The sequence below is a fragment of the Scyliorhinus canicula genome, chromosome 2 (genome assembly GCF_902713615.1).
Source record: "Scyliorhinus canicula chromosome 2, sScyCan1.1, whole genome shotgun sequence".
Lineage (NCBI taxonomy): Eukaryota > Metazoa > Chordata > Chondrichthyes > Carcharhiniformes > Scyliorhinidae > Scyliorhinus > Scyliorhinus canicula.
Genome location: NC_052147.1, coordinates 213,509,713 through 213,528,081, shown reverse-complemented (window position 1 = coordinate 213,528,081; position 18,369 = coordinate 213,509,713). Strand labels below are relative to the sequence as shown.

The 18,369-nt window shown below is 43.4% G+C and overlaps 1 protein-coding gene across 8 annotated transcripts in view; it reads left to right on the top strand.

Annotated features, from left to right (window-relative positions):
* The window catches only part of prpf40a (PRP40 pre-mRNA processing factor 40 homolog A), a 97,667-nt gene that overhangs the window by 21,146 nt on the left and 58,152 nt on the right, over window positions 1-18,369 (top strand). For all 8 annotated transcript variants that reach the window (XM_038789546.1, XM_038789553.1, XM_038789551.1 and 5 more), the window contains 3 exons: window positions 1,423-1,450; window positions 15,810-16,016; window positions 16,790-16,901. In XM_038789546.1, coding sequence (XP_038645474.1) covers window positions 1,423-1,450; window positions 15,810-16,016; window positions 16,790-16,901 — 347 coding nt within the window. The remainder of the gene's footprint in view (window positions 1-1,422; window positions 1,451-15,809; window positions 16,017-16,789; window positions 16,902-18,369) is intronic.

The following is an 18,369-nucleotide window of genomic DNA, read 5'->3' as shown; positions in this document are numbered from 1 at the left end:
AATCACATGTTTAGCGCTGAGAAACATTGTGCTTTCAACGATACTTTGTTGTTTTGTTTGTATTAGGGAGCTTCCCGCTGCCGTGGCCACGCTTAGAGGGATCTTGCCGGCAGATTGGGATGATATTTTGTCTGGCACCCCTTTTGGGTGTCTCTCCCCCCACTTAGAGGGATTTCCTGCCAGGGGGCTTGCCAGGGTACTTGCCTGTTCCCTACCATTCTGGTGGCCGGGTGTGGGGTGGGGGGGGGGGGGCTCAAATGGCCACCGAGACCCCAGAGTGGCCATCAAGACTGTTCTCCGTTTGAGGCTTCGCCGGTGACTTCCAGGCGCATGTGGCATCCAGATGGCCGTGTCTATTAAAATGAGCCTTATCTGGATCACATCCAGTGAGGACGTGATCCAAATCGCACTGGGCACTGCAAATCAGGTGACTCACATGAGGCTTCGCACTTGGTGGGAATCCTGATTTCGGCAGGTGTGATGTGGTGGCAGAATTGTTTCTAGTCACTTACGTGTATTCTTCCTTATTAAAAAATTTGGCACATGACCGCCCAAGTTTTTTTTTGTTGCCGATTGCTGTCATGAACTTTTAAAATCCAAAAAAGATTCTGTAATGTGATTTTCTAACATTACATTTTAATTTTTTTCATCTAGATTAGTACTAGAGGCAATTAATTTGGCAAAGGTCAGCATGGTAGCATAGTGGTTAGCATCAATGCTTCACAGCTCCAGGGTCCCAGGTTCGGTTCCCGGCTGGGTCACTGTCTGTGCGGAGTCTGCACACCCTCCCCGTGTGCGTGGGTTTCTTCCGGGTGCTCCGGTTTCCTCCCACAGTCCAAAGATGTGCGGGGTTAGGTGGATTGGCCATGCTAAATTGCCCGTAGTGTCCTAAAAAGTAAGGTTAAGGGGGAGTTGTTGGGTTACGGGTATAGGGTAGATACACGAGTTTGAGTAGGGTGATCATTGCTCGGCACAACATCGAGGGCTGAAGGGCCTGTTCTGTGCTGTACTGTTCTAAATTCTAAGTTCAAATGTGTAATTTGTGATCACAAAATATTTAGGATGAGGTTTTCATGCTTGATCAAGCACATTATTGTTTGCTTGATAGTAGCTGAAAGAATACTTTGTGAGATCGCAAATAAAATTCTGTATTGAACTGTTGTAACTGTTAAGGGTTCTGACATTACCAGTTAAGTTTCTTTCTAACAGTATTATGTATCAACAGTTCATGGTAAAATTTCACCCTTTTGAATAAAGCAATGCAATTGACAGTGATTTCAATTGTTATACTATTTTTATAATCAAATACTGCACCATAAATTATACTGAGTGAATTAATAGTGAAAACAATATTGCATATTTTGATGCTTTGTTCAACCATTTGAAGTAAACCAATCAGATGCTATTTTTGCTTTTATACAGAAATGATCAAGGCTGAGGAAGAAAATGGGTATGTTCCAAACATTTAACCTCCTTTTTGAAAATGTGCAAATCCTGTGATATTGAGGTGTTAAGGAGCTCTCATTGAAAGGTTTACATTAAATAGTTAATTTTATTATGCATTTGTTTATGAAAATTAAATTAAATTCTAGTAAATGATGGACTCCTGTTCAAATGGGTGAAATACAAAACCACAATTGCAGGCTTTTGTTGCGGAACCTCTCTTGAAAATATGCTGTTGCCACCCCAGTTGGTGTTATAACTGGACGGAATATCAAAGATTTGAACCCTGGCTCAGAAGACCGTAACTTTAACTTTTTGTAATATAAAATGTGGATAAACAGTTACAGGATTGCAAATTAGTTGTAACAAGAAATAAAAATTATTAAACATGACAAAATTGGACTTCTTGAGACAGCGATGTGGGCAGTCACATACCCTGTGGCTCTTGCCAGGGTACTTTGTTTTTGGCCCTTTCTGCCCTGTTTATGGGCGATTTTCTGGAGGAAAATTGATGAAATAAGACTCTCGTTTGAGTAATGTCCAGCAGAAGTAGTTCAAAGCAGAAGTCTGGCAAGGGAGCATCGATGGACGCTCAGCAGTTGGGGGACGGGGGGCACATAGCAGCGGCTTCTGCTGAGTCGGTGGCCCCTCAGTGGACAGCTGAAGTTGGTTAGCTTCCTGACCGACGAATTCAAGAAGCAATGACAGGCGGTCGCTGAGGATGTGGAAAAGGCAATGAAAGGGGCTTTGGCACCAATTCAGGTGGATACAGGTACATAGGGTGACTATCCAGAAGATCGAGGCAGTGAGGCCCCCCATCTGGTTGGTAACCTGGAATATGAGAGGTTAAATGGCCCACTAGCAAGGCCCTGGGTTTTTGTGCACTTGAGAAGTGTGAAGGCGGTGTATTTGCAGGAGACCCATTTAAGAAGTAAGGATTAAATGAGGTTGTGGATGGGATGGATGGGGCAGATTTATCGCTCAGTTTCGATTTTAGTGCGCGGGGGACTGTGGTGCGGATTAATAAGAGGGTGGCTTTTTCTGCGGGCAATATATTGGCTGACTGAGGTGGGAGGTATGTAATTGTCAGTGGGTCATTGGTGATGGTCAGCGTGTATGCATCGAACTGGTATTTATTAACAAGGTGCTGGCGATCTTGATTCTCATTAATTAATTATGATGGGGGGGGGGGGGGGGAAGGCAAGGTGCGATTTTAATTGTTTTAGATCCTAGACTGGATAGGTCGAGCCCCACTCGCAGTCTATCTGGCCTGGCAAAGGTGCTCATGGAATAGGTGTGGGGGCACCGACCCTTGGAGGTTTAAGCTTCTGAGGGATAAGGAGTTGTCTGTCTTTTCTCATGTCCACCAAATATACTAATTCGTGCGGTGTAGGTCTCCTTCCAGGCGTGAGGGGGGTGGTTTACTCAGTGATCGTTACATTGGATCATGCTCCACATTTTGTGGACCTGATGTTCGAGCTCTCGGTGACTCCTGTGGAGACTGGACATGGCTTTGCTTTCAGATAAGAGTTTTTGTGAGCGGGTGCCCTCTGCCATTAGGTAGTATGTTGAGTTCAACAGGAGTGAGGCGGTCTCGTGCTCCACGCTCTGGGAGGCCCTGAAGGAAGTGGTTGGGGGCGAGAGCTAATTTTGTTTAAGGCACACATCGGGATAAATCTGGGACGGTGGAGAAGCAAAGACTTGTGGACTCCATTCTTGAAATGGACCACCAATACTCGATCGCCCCAAAGTCTGAGTTATTGGCGGACCAAAAGAAGTTACAAATGGAGAGTTCTTGATAATGGGTAAGGCAGTGACCCAGCTGCTTCGCTCAAGGATGGCTTTCTATGAATATGGGGAGAGGACCAGTCATCTGTTGGCTCATCGTGGTGAGGTGGCAGGCAGCTTCCCGGGAGATAGTGCAGATCAGGGACTTGGGTGGTGGGATAGTTTCTGCCCCAGACTGGGTTAATAAGGTGTTTGATGCCTTCTACGGTGGGTCGTATGAATTAGAGACTCCAGTTAGGGGTTCATCATTGGGACAATTTTTGGATGGATTGACCTTCCTGAAGATGGAGCATAAGAGAAGGCAGAATTAGGAAACTCAATTGGGCTAAAGGAGATCATGATTGTATTCAGTTAATTCAGACAGGCAAAGCATTGGGACTGGATGGGTTCCCTATTGAATTTGATAAGCGGTTTGCTAGTCAGTTGCTCCCATTTCTGCTACTTCCGCTTCCCGGGGATGTTGCTGGACATGTCGATGTCCATCCTGGAGAAGGACAAGGATCCCATGGAAATTGGATTTAGGAGAAGCAGACTGAAATTGTAGAGTGTTGTGTTGTCGCCCTTCTTGGAGACCATGGCAGAAGAGATTATTTCGATGGACGTAGAAAAGCTGTTTGATAAGGTTGAGTCGGGGTACCTCTTAGATCTTGAAGCGGTTTGGCTTTGGGCCAAAATTTATATCATGGATGAAATTTTTATACTGGGCCTCCATTGAGAGTGTAAGTACTAATGCCTTAAGTTCGGGTTATTTCCAACTGAACAGGGGTGTCTGTTGTCTCCGCTGATGTTTGCATTAGCAATCAAGCTGCTGGCTTCGCATTTAGGTCGTCTACTTGATGGAGGGGCATAAAGCATTGGGGATGGTGCATAGCGTGTCCTTGTACGTGGACGATCTGTTACTATATATTACGAACCCTTTCTCCTCGGTGGGGAGATAATAGAGCTGCTCGGGAAGTTGGGCTCCTTTTCAGGGTACAAGCTAAACCTATCTAAAAGTGAATTTTTTTCCGGTGAACTGCCTGGCAGGGGGGTTTATTTTGGGATGCTGTCGTTACATCCAGTATCTGGGTATCCAGGTAACTCATGATAGGGCTATGAACCATGTATGTAAATGTGACTTTTCTTGTCTGGTGGATAGGTGGAAGTCGATTTGAAACGGTGGGATGCCCTCCTCTTGACCCTTGAGGGAAGGGTACAGGTGGTGAAGATGAATATTCTCCCAAGGCTTTTATTTTTGTTCCAGCGTGTCTCGGGTTTTCTTCCCAAGGCTTTCTTCTGTAGGGTTATCAAATTGATTTCTACTTTTGTTTGGGTGGGTAAGACTCCCCGGGTTCACAGGGCGTCTTTGCAAAGGATTATGCAGGTGGGGGGAGATGGTGTTGCCGCATCTCTTACACTATTATCAGCTGGGAAATATTGATAATGTGCCGGGCTAATAACTGAAGGGGAAATAGAGAACCAAAATAAAAGAATAACATCAAGGTGAAAAGGGTCAATGCAGGATTGCACGCCCTATACGGAACAAGGTACATGAGCTTGTTGCGCACATTGAAATTGGCCGGTACGATGTCGTGGGCATCACAGAGACGTGGCTGCAAGGGGATCAGGGCTGCGATCTAGATATCCAAAGATATATGTCCTATTGAAAGGACAGGCAGATGGGCAAAGGGGGCAGGATTGCACTGTTAGTAAGGAATGAAGTTAAATTGATAGCAAGGAGCGATATAGGATCTAGAAGGCATAGAATCTCTGTGGGTAGAGTTGACAAAAGGTAAAAAGACCCTGATGGGAGTTATGTACAGGCCCCCAGCAGTAGTCAGGAGGTGGGGCAGAAAATAAATCAGGAGATAGAAAAGGCATGTAAAAAAGGCAATATTACAAGAATCATGGGGGACTTCAATATGCAGGTGGACTGGGAAAATCAGGTTGGTAGTGGATCCCAAGAAAAGGAATTTGTGGAATGTCCAAGAGATGTTTTTTTTTGGAGCAGCTTGTGACCGAGCCTATTAGGGAACAGGCAATTCTGGATTTAGTGATGTGTAATGAGGCAGACTTGATTAGGGAACTGAAGGTGAAGGAGCCCTTCGGGAGCAGTAACCACAATATGATAGAATTTACCCTGCAGTTTGAGAGGGAGAAGCTGCAATCAGATGTAACGTTATTACAATTAAATGAGGGTAACTACAAACATATGAGGGAGAAGTTAGCCAGAGTTGATTGGGAAAGGAGCCTAGGAGGGAACAGCAATGGCAGGGGTTTTTGGGGGTTATTCAGGAGGCACAACAGAAATTTATCCCAAGGAGGAAGAAACATGATAAGGGGAGGACAAGGCATCCATGGCTGACGAGGGAAGTCAAGGACAGCATCAAAGCTAAAGAAAAAGCATACAAAATGGCGAGGATTAGTGGGGAGCCAGAGGATTGGGAAGCCTTTAAAAGTGAACAGAGGACAACCCAAAAAGCAATAAGGGGGGAGAAGATGGAGTATGAGTGCAAGCTAGCTAGCAATATAAAGGAAGATAGGAAGAGTTCTTTTCAATAAATAAAAGGTATGAGAGGGGCAAAAATAGACATTGGACCACTGGAAAATGTGGCTGGAGAAGTAATAATAGGAAACCAAGAAACGGCAGATGAACTGAAAAGTTACTTTGCATTAGTCTTCACGGTGGAAGTCACCAGTGGGATGCCAGAGCTCTAGGAGAATGAGGGGGCAGAGGTGAGTGTAGTGACCATTACTGAGAAGAAAGTTCTGGGGAAACTTGAAAGGTCTGAAGGTGGATAAATTATCTGGAACGGATGGACTACACCCCAGGGTTCTAAAAGAGATAGCTCAGGAGATTGTGCAGGTGATGATCTTCCAGGAATCACTGGAGGCAGGAAAGTTGCTAATATAACTGCATTGTTTATGAAGGGAGGGAGGCAGAAGACGGGAAATTATAGGCCGGTTAGCCTGACTTTGGTCATTGGTAAGAATTTAGACTCCATTATGAAAGATGAAATCGCGGAGCACTTGGAAGTGCATGATAAAATAGGACTGAGTCAGCACGGCTTTGTTAAGGGGAGGTCATGTCTGACAAACCTGTTGGAGTTCTTTGAGGAAGTAACAAGGAAGTTGGACAAAGGATAACCAGTGGACATGATTTATTTAGATTTCCAGAAGGCCTTTGACAAGGTGCCGCATAGGAGCCCATGGTGTTAAGGGTAAGATCCTGGCATGGATAGATGATTGGCTGACTGGCCGAAGGCAGAGAGTGGGGATAAAGGGGTCTTTTTCAGGATGGCAGCCGGTGACTAGTGGTGTACCTCAGGAGTCGATGCTGGGACCACAACTTTTCACAATATACATTCATGATCTGGAGGAAGGAACTGAAGGCACTGTTGCTAAGTTTGCAGATGATACAAAGATCTGTAGAGGGGCAGATAGTATTGAGGAAGCAGGCGGGCTTCAGAAGGACTTGGACAGGCTAGGAGAGTGGGCAAAGAAGTGGCAGATGGAATACAGTGTGGAAAAGTGTGAGGTTCTGGTGGCGTGGACTATTTTCTAAATGGGAAGATGCTTAGGAAATCAGAAGGACAAAGAGACTTGGGATTCCTTGTTCACGATTCTCTTAAGGTTAATGTGCAGGTTCAGTCGGCAGTTAAGAAGGCAAATATAATGTTAGCATTCATGTCAAGAGGGCTAGAATACAAAACCAGGGATGTACTTCTGAGGCTGTATAAGGCTCTGGTCAGACCCCATTTGGAGTATTGTGAGCAGTTTTGGGCCCCAAATCTAAGGAAAGTTGTGCTGGCCTTGGAAAGGGTCCAGAGGAGGCTCACAAGAATGATCTCTGGAAGGAAGAGCTTGTCGTATGAGGAACTGTTGAGGACTCTGGGACTTTACTCATTGGAGTTTAGAAGGATGAGGTGTGATGTTATTGAAACTTACAGGTACTGCGTGGCCTGGATAGAGTGGACGTGGAGAGAATGTTTCCACTTGTAGGAAAAACTACAAGCAGAGGACACAATCTCAGACTAAAGGGACAATCCCTTAAAACAGAGATGAGGAGAAATTTCTTCAGCCAGAGGGTGGTGAATCTGTGGAGCTCTTTGCTGCAGAAGACTATGGAGGCCAAATCACTGAGTGTCTTTAAGACAGAGGTAGATAGATTTCTTGATCAATAAGGGGAATCTGGGGAGAAGGCAGCAGAATGGGGATGAGAAAAATATCAGCCATGATTGAATGGCGGAGCAGACTTGATGGGTCAAGTGGCCTAATTCTGCTCCTATGTCTTATGGTCTTATTGGTGATTTGAGGATCCAGACTCTCTCAGGGCATAATGGAGGAAGTTTTGTGCGTAGGGTTGTGTCTGTAAAGTCATTGAATTGAAAAGTCATTGGATCATGAGACACCAGAAAGTTATCTGCAGTAGTGGTAAAGTTTGTGAGAAGTGACTATTGTCATGTGAGAGTACCTTTAAGAAATGAATGTTTATCAGTAATGTCAGAATGTGGGTGGAGCTGGGCTGTCAGCTTTTTACTTTAGTTTTAGGCTTTTTGCTGCAGGGTGTGTTTTAGTTTCGTTTTCAGAGCTGGATAGCTGCAGTCACAGCCAGAAGGGGTATTAGTCCCTCTCTCTAATCGAAAAACTGTCAATCGATCCTTTGGTGATTTAAAACTAATAACTGCTCTCAGTAGTGACTTTAACCTGATGTGCTTCTGTTCAAGGTTTTGTTTTTAAGTCTTATGGATGTTAAAACGAAAGCTAAAAGGATTCCTTAGTGTTGTAGTCTTTGGGGGTTGTATTTGAATTAATGGTTGCTAAGATGTTCACTATGTTTTAAAAAGGTTAACTTGAGTTCATAGAATAAACATTGTTTTGCTTTAAACAATAATTTTCCATTTCTGTTGTACCACATCTGCAGAGTGGCCCATGTGCTCCCCATACCACAATCTATTAAAAGTTGTGGGTCAGGTGATACACTTTGGGGTTCTCCAAACCCAGACCCATAAAAAATTGGGGGCTCGAAGGGGATAAAAGTCTATCTATTAGATTGGCTTAGTGAACTGAAAGACAGTGAGGGGTGAGCATATTGTGGTTGCTTTTCAGGTGTGGTATTCTAGTTTAAGTAGGGAGTGTGTTGTGGACAATGGCTCTTTCAGAGGCTCGGACGTTTTTGGGGGTGGAGACGGTCACACGCAGTACCTTACGGACAGAGACTAAAAGCAGACTGTTAGATTTGGCAAAAGCATTGCAGTTAACATTACCTGACAAAATGCGAAAAGATGAAGTAATTATAGCGGTGGCTCAGCATTTAAAGTTGCCTGAGATACAGTTTGACTCATTGGAAATGGCAGAAATTCAGTTACAAATCAAACAAATGGAACATGAGAAAGAATTAAAGCAGCTTGAATACGAAAGAGAGAGAGACGAAAAAGCAAGAGAAAGGGAGATACAGATCGGGGGAAAAGATAAAGAGAGAGAGTTTGAACTTCAGAAAATGGTCATGAAACATGACAGTCAGTTAAAATTGGCAGGGGCAAAGGGAAACGTACAGTTGGATGATAGTGATGAGGATGGTGAGAAGGAGCGTTATAGTCGAAGGCTTGGTTGGGATCTATTTAAATATGTCCAAGCATTACCAAGGTTTGATGAGAAGGAGGTAGAATCCTTTTTCATTTCATTTGAGAAGGTAGCTAAACAAATGAAATGGCCACAGGACATGTGGTATTACTGATTCAAACAAAGCTGGTCGGTAGGGCTAGTGAAGTGTTTGCATCACTACCGGAGGAGGTATCTGGGATGTATGAGGAGGTGAATAAATCCATCTTGAGTGCATATGAACTAGTGCCTGAAGCCTACAGACAAAGGTTTAGAAATTTAAGGAAAGAATTTGGTCAAACATACATGGAGGTTGAAAGCATCAAACAGTAATTTTGATAGGTGGATAATGGCTTTGAAAATAGACCAAACTTATGAAGCTCTCAGAGAAATTATACTTTTGGAGGAGTTTAAAAATTCAATTCCTGATGTAGTGAGAACTCGTGTGGAAGAACAGAGGGTTAAAACTGTGAGATTATTTGAGGATTGCCATCTGGAATTGTCTCGCCGGCACAAACAGATGCCTGCTTATATATTTATATATCATATCCTGTGTACATAACGGCAAATATACTCTGTTCAAAAGTCCAATAAAAAACATTTATTAAAAAAACAGAGATTTGCAGCAGAAATGGCAGATGATTATGAATTAGTTCATAAATCAAAGTTTGGTTTCCGACATCGGCTTCAGCCTGTGAGGGATAGAAACTGGGGACATGAGAAATACTCAAGTGATAAAGTTGATCTGATGGGAGATAATAAGGAGAGTGTACCGCAGATTAAAAAATAAATCCAGGAGGATGGAAAAGAAATGAAAAGTTGCAACTGTTTTCACTGTAATAAATTAGGCCATGTAAAGTCAGTGTTGGTGGTAGAAGAAAATCACTGGGAAGGCTGATGTGGTAAAACAGGGGTTAGTTAAAGTGGTGAAGGAAAGCCTAAGTGATGCGAAGGAGGTGCAAAAGGTTGTGCAGCCTGATCAAGAGGTGATTGATAAGAAGGTGCCAGATCTCTTTCAAGAATTTACTTGTGTGGGTAAAGTTTAGTCATGTGTATCAGGAGGAGCAGGTAAAGAAGTCACGATTTTAAGATGTGGAGATGCCGGCGTTGGACTGGGGTGAGCACAGTAAGAAGTCTTACAACACCAGGTTAAAGTCCAACAGGTTTGTTTCAAACACGAGCTTTCGGAGCACGGCTCCTTCTTCAGGTGAATGGAAAGGCTTGTTCCAGAAATGTTTATGTAGACACAGTCAGAGATGCCCCGGAATGCGAGCACCTGCAGGCAATCAAATCATCAAAGATGCAGAGAGAGAGGTAACTCCAGGTTAAAGAGGTGTGAATTGTCCCAAGCCAGTTCAGTCGGTAGGCCTCTGCAAGTCCAGGCTTGTTGGTGGGGGCCGAATGTAATGCGACATGAATCCCAGATCCCGGTTGAGTCCGCATTCATGCGTGCGGAACTTAGCTATAAGTTTTTGCTCAGCAATTTTGCGTTGTCGCGTCTCCTGAAGGCCTCCTTGTAGAATGCTGACCCGGAGATCAGAGGCTGAATGTCCTTGACTGCTGAAGTGTTCCCCAACTGGAAGGGAACAGTCCTGCCTGTTGATAGTCGCACGATGCCCGTTTATTCGTTGTCGCAGTGTCTGCATGGTCTCGCCAATGTACCACGCTTCGGGACATCCTTTCCTGCAGCGTATGAGGTAGACTACATTGGTCGAGTCGCACGAGTATGCGCCGCGTACCTGGTGGGTGGTGTTTCCACGTGTAATGGTGGTGTCCATGTCGATGATCTGGCATGTCTTGCAGAGATTACCCTGGCAGGGTTTTGTGGTGTTGTGGTTGCTGTTCTGAAGGCTGGGTAATTTGCTGCAAACAATGGTTTGTTTGAGGTTGCGCGGTTGTTTGAAGGCCAGTAGTGGGGGTGTGGGGATGACCTTGGCAAGATGTCCATCCTCGCTGATGATGTGTTGGAGGCTGCGAAGAAGATGTCGTAGTTTCTCCGCCCCAGGAAAGTACTGGACGACCTGATTGCCTGCAGGTGCTCGCATTCCGGGGCATCTCTGACTGTGTCTATATAAACATTTCTGGAACAAGCCTTTCCATTCACCTGAAGAAGGAGCCGTGCTCCGAAAGCTCGTGTTTGAAACAAACCTGTTGGACTTTAACCTGGTGTTGTAAGACTTCTTACGATTTTAAGAGATACGGGAGCTAGTCAATATTTAATGGTGGTAATATGTGGAATTCGGGGTGAGAGGAATAGTGTTCAATAGTCCAGTGAAGAGTGGTGGTAGGAGTAATAGAGAAACTATCTTGTCCAGGAATACAGTTTATCTTGGGGAATGATATAGCTGGATCTCAGGTGGGAGTGATGCCTACAGTGGTTGATAAGCCAATGGAAAATCAGACAACTGAAGTGTTGAAGGACGAATATCCTGGGATTTTCCGGATTGTGCAGGAGCAAGGTCGCAAAGTCACATGTTAAGACAAAAGGAGAAATCAAAGAGTGAAGATGAAGTTGAAGTGCAATTAGCAGAAACGATTTTTGATCAGAGGTTGAAAAAGAACAAGAACAGGTGGAGAATGAGGCGGATATTTTTAGTTCAGGAAAATTGACGGAGTTACAACAGAAAGATATGGAAATAAAACGAATGTATGAGAAAGCATAGACGGAAGAGGAATCTGTGTGTATACCAGAGTGTTATTACCGTAAAAGTAATGTCTTGATGAGAAAATGGAGACCTTTACATATGCAGGCGGTTGGAAAGTGGTCAGAAGTTCAAGTAGTATTGCCAGTAGGGTATAGAAAGGAGGTGTTGCGAGTTGCACATGAGGTACCAGTGGGAGTTCATTTGGGAATAAGGAATACTCGAGCTAAAATCCAGAAACATTTTTATTGGACTGGGCGACATAAAGCTGTAGTTAAATTTTGTCAATCATGTCACACATGTCAAGTGATCGGGAAACCTCAAGCAGTGATAAAACCAGCACCCTTAATCCCCATTCCAGCATTTGAGGAACCTTTTACAAGGGTCCTAATTGATTGCGTAGGACAGCTTCCTAAAACAAAAAGTGGGAATCAGTATCTTTTGACTATAATGGATGTGTCTACTAGGTTTCCAGAGGCCATTCCAATACGTAATATTACAGCTAAAAAGATTGTGGAGGAATTACGTGAATTCTTTACTAGATATGGACTACCCGCAGAAATACAATCGGATCAAAGATCACATTTTACCTCGAGGTTATTCAAAGAAGTTATGGATAGCTTCGGAATAAAACAATTTGAATCGACTGCGTGCCATCCAGAATCGCAGGGAGCATTAGAAAGGTGGCATCAGACATTAAAGACAATGTTGAGGAAAAATACTTTTCCATTTCTGCTGTACCACACCTGTAGTGTGGGCATTATGCTCCCCATACCACAATCTATTAAAAGTTGGGGTCAGGTGAACTCTGTGATACACTTTGGGGTTCTCTAAACCCTGGCCCATAACACTATTTCCCCTGCTAGTTGGGTGGTGATGGCCTCTTTGAGGATATGGAATCAGTTTTTAGGTAGCATTTTAAACTGGGCTCCATGTCTCTGGCTCCGATTTGCAGAAACTACAGCTTTGTGCCATCTGGCTTAGATTTGTCATTTAGGGCATGGGAGAGGGAGGGTTTGGAGAGGTTCAGAGGCATGTTTTGGGAGGGTCGATTCGCTTGCTTAGAAGAGCTGTTGAAGAAGTTCCTGCTCCCGAGAGCGAACGTATTCGGGCGCATGATTTTTTTTTAATGCAAGAAAATACCTTCATTTCATTTGGTGCTGTTGCTGTCGCTTATGGACAGGATCCTGTCCATGCCTGAGTTAGGGGAGGGTAAGATTTTGATGGTTTATGGGCAGATGTTTGTGATGGAGCAGGCATTCTTGGAGGAGCTATGTTTGGTCTTTGAGGGAAGAGTGTGGAGTGATGCACTTCAGAGGGTGAACTTCTCATCCTCGTGTGTCAGATTAAGTCTGATCCAGTTCAGGGAGGTGCACAGGGCGCACCTGACTAGAGCGTGTATGAGTGAGTTCTTGGGGGTGGAGGATAGATGTGAGCGGTGCTCTAGGGGACCAGCGAATCACAAGCACAGATTTTGCACTGGCCGCAAGCTTGTTCGTTTCTGGGGGGATTTTGATAGAATGTCAGGGATTATGGCCGTTAAGCTGTGCCCATTGCTGGTCGTATTTTGGAGTATTGGACTCTCCGATGCTGAAGGCGAATGTCTTAGCCTTTGTCTCACTAATAGCCCAGAGGCGAATTTTGCTTGGATGGAATGCCATGGTGCCACCTCAGCCCTCGACTTGGTTGGGCGGGCCTGATGGAATTTCTGCACCGAGCAAAGATCAAGTGTACCATGAGGGGTATGCCTGAGTTAGGGGAGATGGCAGCCTTTCATCTTTTTCAAGAAACTGGTTACCATCGGCTGTTAGGAAGTGGGGGGGGGGGGGGATTCATCTTTTCAGTTGGGTTAATGGTTTGTTCCGGTTTTGTTTTCATTAAGTGAGGGTTTGGAGGTACTGGGTGGGTGTGGGGCTGGCTGTACTGTTTTTGGGTTTATTATAATGAAAATTAATTTTGTTTGAATAAAATTATTTTTAAAAAACATGAAAACATTGGATTCTGATACAATTTATCTCCCGCCCCCTCCCTTCCTTAGTTTAACCATTAAATGTAGGTTTTAAGATTAACACTGATTACAAGTACTTCTGAATCTACAACGGTCTCATTAACACAAAGAAATCCCTATTTAAGCACTGAATATGACTGTGGTAAGACACACTCCACTCTGAATGTGGATTTTTCCTCAAAATCTCCCCAAATACTTCTCGTGCTGTGAGCTACCTTGCCTCACTGAACGTCAGCTTTCACAAAAGTGATTTCAAATTTCACTTTCAAGAGCCACACTTTCAAATGTTCTTTTAAATTATGCCTTCTGTTCCGTTGCTTCCATCAAAGTTTCGCTTTCGGGCTTTTCACCCATCCCTTCAGGTTTCCTTGTCTTAAAGGCTTTTACAAAAGTCTGACGTCCAGCCACTGATTTCTACAATTATTTGGAGGGCGGCACAGTGGCTAGCACTGCTGCCTCACAGCGCCAGGAATCCCAGCGCCAGGAACCCAGCTTTGATTCCCACCTCGGGTGACTATAGAGTTTCCACTTTCTCTCTGCGAGGGTTATCCCCAGGTGCTCTGGTTTCCTCCCATAGTCCAAAGATGTGCAGGTTAGGTGGATTGACCATACTAAATTGCTCCTCGATGTCCAACTGTTAGGTGGGTCTAGGTGGGGTGATCTTTCAGAGGTCGGTGCAGACTTGATGGGCCAAATGGCCTCTTGCAATGTAGGCGTTCTGTGATTATATTTCAAATAATGTCTACCAAACTGTAATCACGTCTCACAAACGTTACCATTACTGCATATAACTTTCTGGTCTCATGATCGAATGCCTTTTCAACTCTTGTGACTTTACTGAATAGAGTCTGCTCTGGTTCCCAGTTTCCACTATTCCATTAACTGCAGGCTTCTTGGAAACTTCTCTTTCTTTTGCTAGTTTCCTTAACTAGTTGGATTCTAAATTTCCAGCATCTGTTTTCTTAACCATTACTCCATTGTATGGCTTTTCTTATGGAAAGTCAGAGTGTGATGTTCCCTGTTTAGCCTTCTAAAATCAACTGCTTCCAGCAGAGCTATGGGAGCTGCCTTCCTTCTCTACAGATACCCAACTGCAATCAAATTAGCTAAACTATAACTGAAAGCTTCTCTACCATACAAGGCCACAGTTTTTAGAATTAGAACAGTACAGCACAGAACAGGCCCTTCGGCCCTCGATGTTGTGCCGAGCAATGATCACCCTACTCAAGCCAACGTATGCACCCTATACCAGTAACCCAACAACCCCCATTAACCTTATTTTTTAGGACACTAAGGGCAATTTAGCCTGGCCAATCCACCTAACCCGCACATCTTTGGACTGTGGGAGGAAACCGGAGCACCCGGAGAAAACCCACGCACACACGGGGAGGACGTGCAGACTCCGCACAGACAGTGACCCAGCCGGCAATCGAACCTGGGACCCTGGAGCTGTGAAGCATTGATGCTAACCACCATGCTACCGTGCTGAGCAATCACTGCTTGTTTACTTATTCTTCACACCCATTGCCCTCTCTAAGCACAATAGAGGCACAGTTGGAACTTAACCAACACATATAAAAACCTTTGTTCAGCATGAATCTAACTACAGATTTTTGTCCTGAATTAAATCAGGGAAGATGAGCATTTTCTGGCAGGTAGGATAATGGATTAAGTTGGGTGATTAGAAAATGTAATTAATAATGTCCAAATTCTTGTTGAGAATTTTTCGGAAACCTAGTACAGTGGAAGGAAATTGTAGTTAATCAAATGCAACATGTCTGAGCCTAAAAAGCATTGTTTTGCATAATCTATTACTATCACCAGTGGATTTGTTCATAAGAGATGATCTTTATGATGAAACTGTAAGAGAATACTGTTACTGAAATTTTTGCGTGTTTAAGAATTTTCTAGAACATCGGGCAGCCATGACCTTATTAATGGCAAAGCCGGCTCACTGGGTTGTATAACTTACTCCAGCTTTGATTTCTTATGTTCTTAATGTTTTTAAAATGCCTTCAAGACTATAAATGGGTTGTCATTTTAATATGTTATTTTATTTACTCTGATGTCTTTCATTCTGTGATAGTGTGGCACAGATGTTCAGACTCTGAAGGCCTCAGTAGTTGAGCTCCTGACTTTAGCTAGGTAGTTGAATGATGAAATTGGATATGTGTTTGGTTTGCCTACTTAAGGTGCAACCTTTAGAGGTCAGTTAAATGACAGCTTTTGCAAAGATGGGAAACTATTCGTGTTTTGTCATCAATCAACAATTTTAGTAACTTTCACTAACAATTTTTAGTAATTCTGTGTTTTTGTATTTTGTAACCTATGCCTCATAATTTCAACAGAGTGAAAGAGGCTTCTGTATCTACTGTGTCCACTTCTGTTCAAGAGGCAACAACGACCACTCCAGTGGAGATTATTGAAAATGAAGTTACAACCACTGATGATCACGAGAAGGAGCAAACATTAGCTGTTGAGCAGCCTGAGCCTGAACCTGTAGACATCATTTCTCAGCCAGTCGAAGAAGTAGCAAAGCAGGAGATTCAAGAAAAGTATGATATAATTTAGAGTCGTAGATGTTTACAGCATGCTCCATATGATTGCATTGAAGCTTAAGTGTCTAACATTTTCAGTGTATTATTTAAAATATAAGAATGAAAATGGGACTTTGTTTCAAAACCAGTGACCTTATTTAGATTTATGCTACAAATTAATTTCCCATTTTGTTCATTTTTCAACCATATTTTGATCATTACATAGAACATAGAACAGTACAGCACAGAACAGGCCCTTCGGCCCTCGATGTTGTGCCGAGCAATGATCACCCTACTCAAACCCACGTATCCACCCTATACCCGTAACCCAACAACCCCCCCCCCCCCCCCCCCCCCCTTAACCTTACTTTTTAGGACACTATGGGCAATTTAGCATGGCCAATTCACCTAACCCGCACATCTTTGGACTGTGGGAGGAAACCGGAGCACCCACGCACACACGGGGAGGACATGCAGACTCTGCACAGACAGTGACCCAGCCGGGAATCGAACCTGGGACCCTGGAGCTGTGAAGCATTTATGCTAACCACTATGCTACCGTGCTGCCCCTGCTACCGTGCTGCCCCTGTAACATTACATGTAATAATACATGTAACATTACATGTTACCTCGGTGGTTGATTTGATTTCTGGTTGTAATGTGAGGCTTTTTGTTAAGTTTATAAATCGGCCATACTGATGTAAAATGATGAGGAAAAATAATTATTTATCAGCTAAATTATTTTAAAATAGTTTGTGCTTTGTTATTTATTTAACTTTTTTTTCCCATAGTGATATTCCAAAAAAGGAGGAAGAAGTGAAAAAAGAGCCAGTCAGGAAAACTTATACCTGGAACACAAAAGAGGAAGCAAAGCATGCATTTAAAGAACTACTAAAAGAAAAGGTATTGGTTGAGAAATTGTTGAGCATAATCATTAATAAAACTGCATAATTTGTAACAAACTCCATTTTTAAAATTTTAAAATATGTGCAACATATCCACATAAATTTTTTTCAGAGAGCAGTCCCACTTCTACAGCCCTACGAATAATTGCTTTTCAAGTATTTATCCAATTTTCCTCTGAAAGTTCCTATTGAATCTACTTCGACCACCCTTCCTTCAAGTGGTGTGTTCTAATCATAACATGCAGCATTAAATTTATTAAGAAAGACTGGGAAAACTGTGGCTCTTTGGCCTTGAAAGGAAACATCCTGAGTGGTAGATTTTATAGAATCCGTGAGATGCCGTAGATGAAGAAAGAAAAATACTTTAACTTATATAACACTATTCATAACCTCAGATGTCTGTCATGCTTTCCAACCAATCAAGTACTTTTGAAGTGTAATTATTGTTGTAATGCTGGAAGCATGGCAGCCAAATTGCACACGGCAAACTCGCACATACAGCAATGTTATCATGATCTTTTTTTTTTACTTGATGTTGATCAAGGGAAAAATATTGACCAAGACGCCTAGCTACCCTTCCCCTGATTTTCTTGTAAATAGTGCCATGAAAGTCTTTTATGTCCATCTGTAAGGGCAGGCAAGACCTTTTATTTAATGTCTCATCCTAAAGATGACATCACAAACAGTCGTGGATTTCAAACAATGACGAGACAGATACAGGAATGAGATAGAAAATCTGGTGAACTGGTGCGACGACAATAATCTCTCCCTCAATGTCAACAAAACGAAGGAGATTGTCATCGACTTCAGGAAGAGTGGTGGAGAACATGCTCCTGTCTACACCAATGGGAACAAATTAGAAAGGGTCGAGAGCTTCAAGGTTTTAGGTGTGCAGATCACCACAACCTGTCTTAGTCCCCCCCATGCCGACGCTATAGTTAAGAAAGCCCACCAACAACTCTACTTTCTCAGAAGACTAAGGAAATTTGGCACGTCACCTATGACTCTCACCAACTTCTACAGATGCACCATAGAAAGCATTCTTTCTGGTTGTATCACAGCTTGGTATGGATCCTGCTCTGCCCAAGACCGCAGGAAATTACAAAAGGTTGTGAATGTAGCCTAATCCATCACGCAAACCAGCCTCCAAACCATCAACTCTGTCTACAATTCCCACTGCCTCGGAAAGGCAGCCAGCATAATTAAGGACCCCACGCACCCCGGACATACTCTCTTCCACCTTCTTCCGTCAGGAAAAATGTACCAAAGTTTGAGGTCACGTACCAACCGACTCAAGAACAGCTTCTTCCCTGCTGCCATCAGACTTTTGAATGGACCTACCTCGTATTAAGTTGATCTTTTCTCTACATCTTGCTATAACTGTAACATTATATTCTGCAGTCTCTCTTTCCTTCTCTATGTACAGTATACATTGTTTGTACAGCATGCAAGAAATAATACTTTTC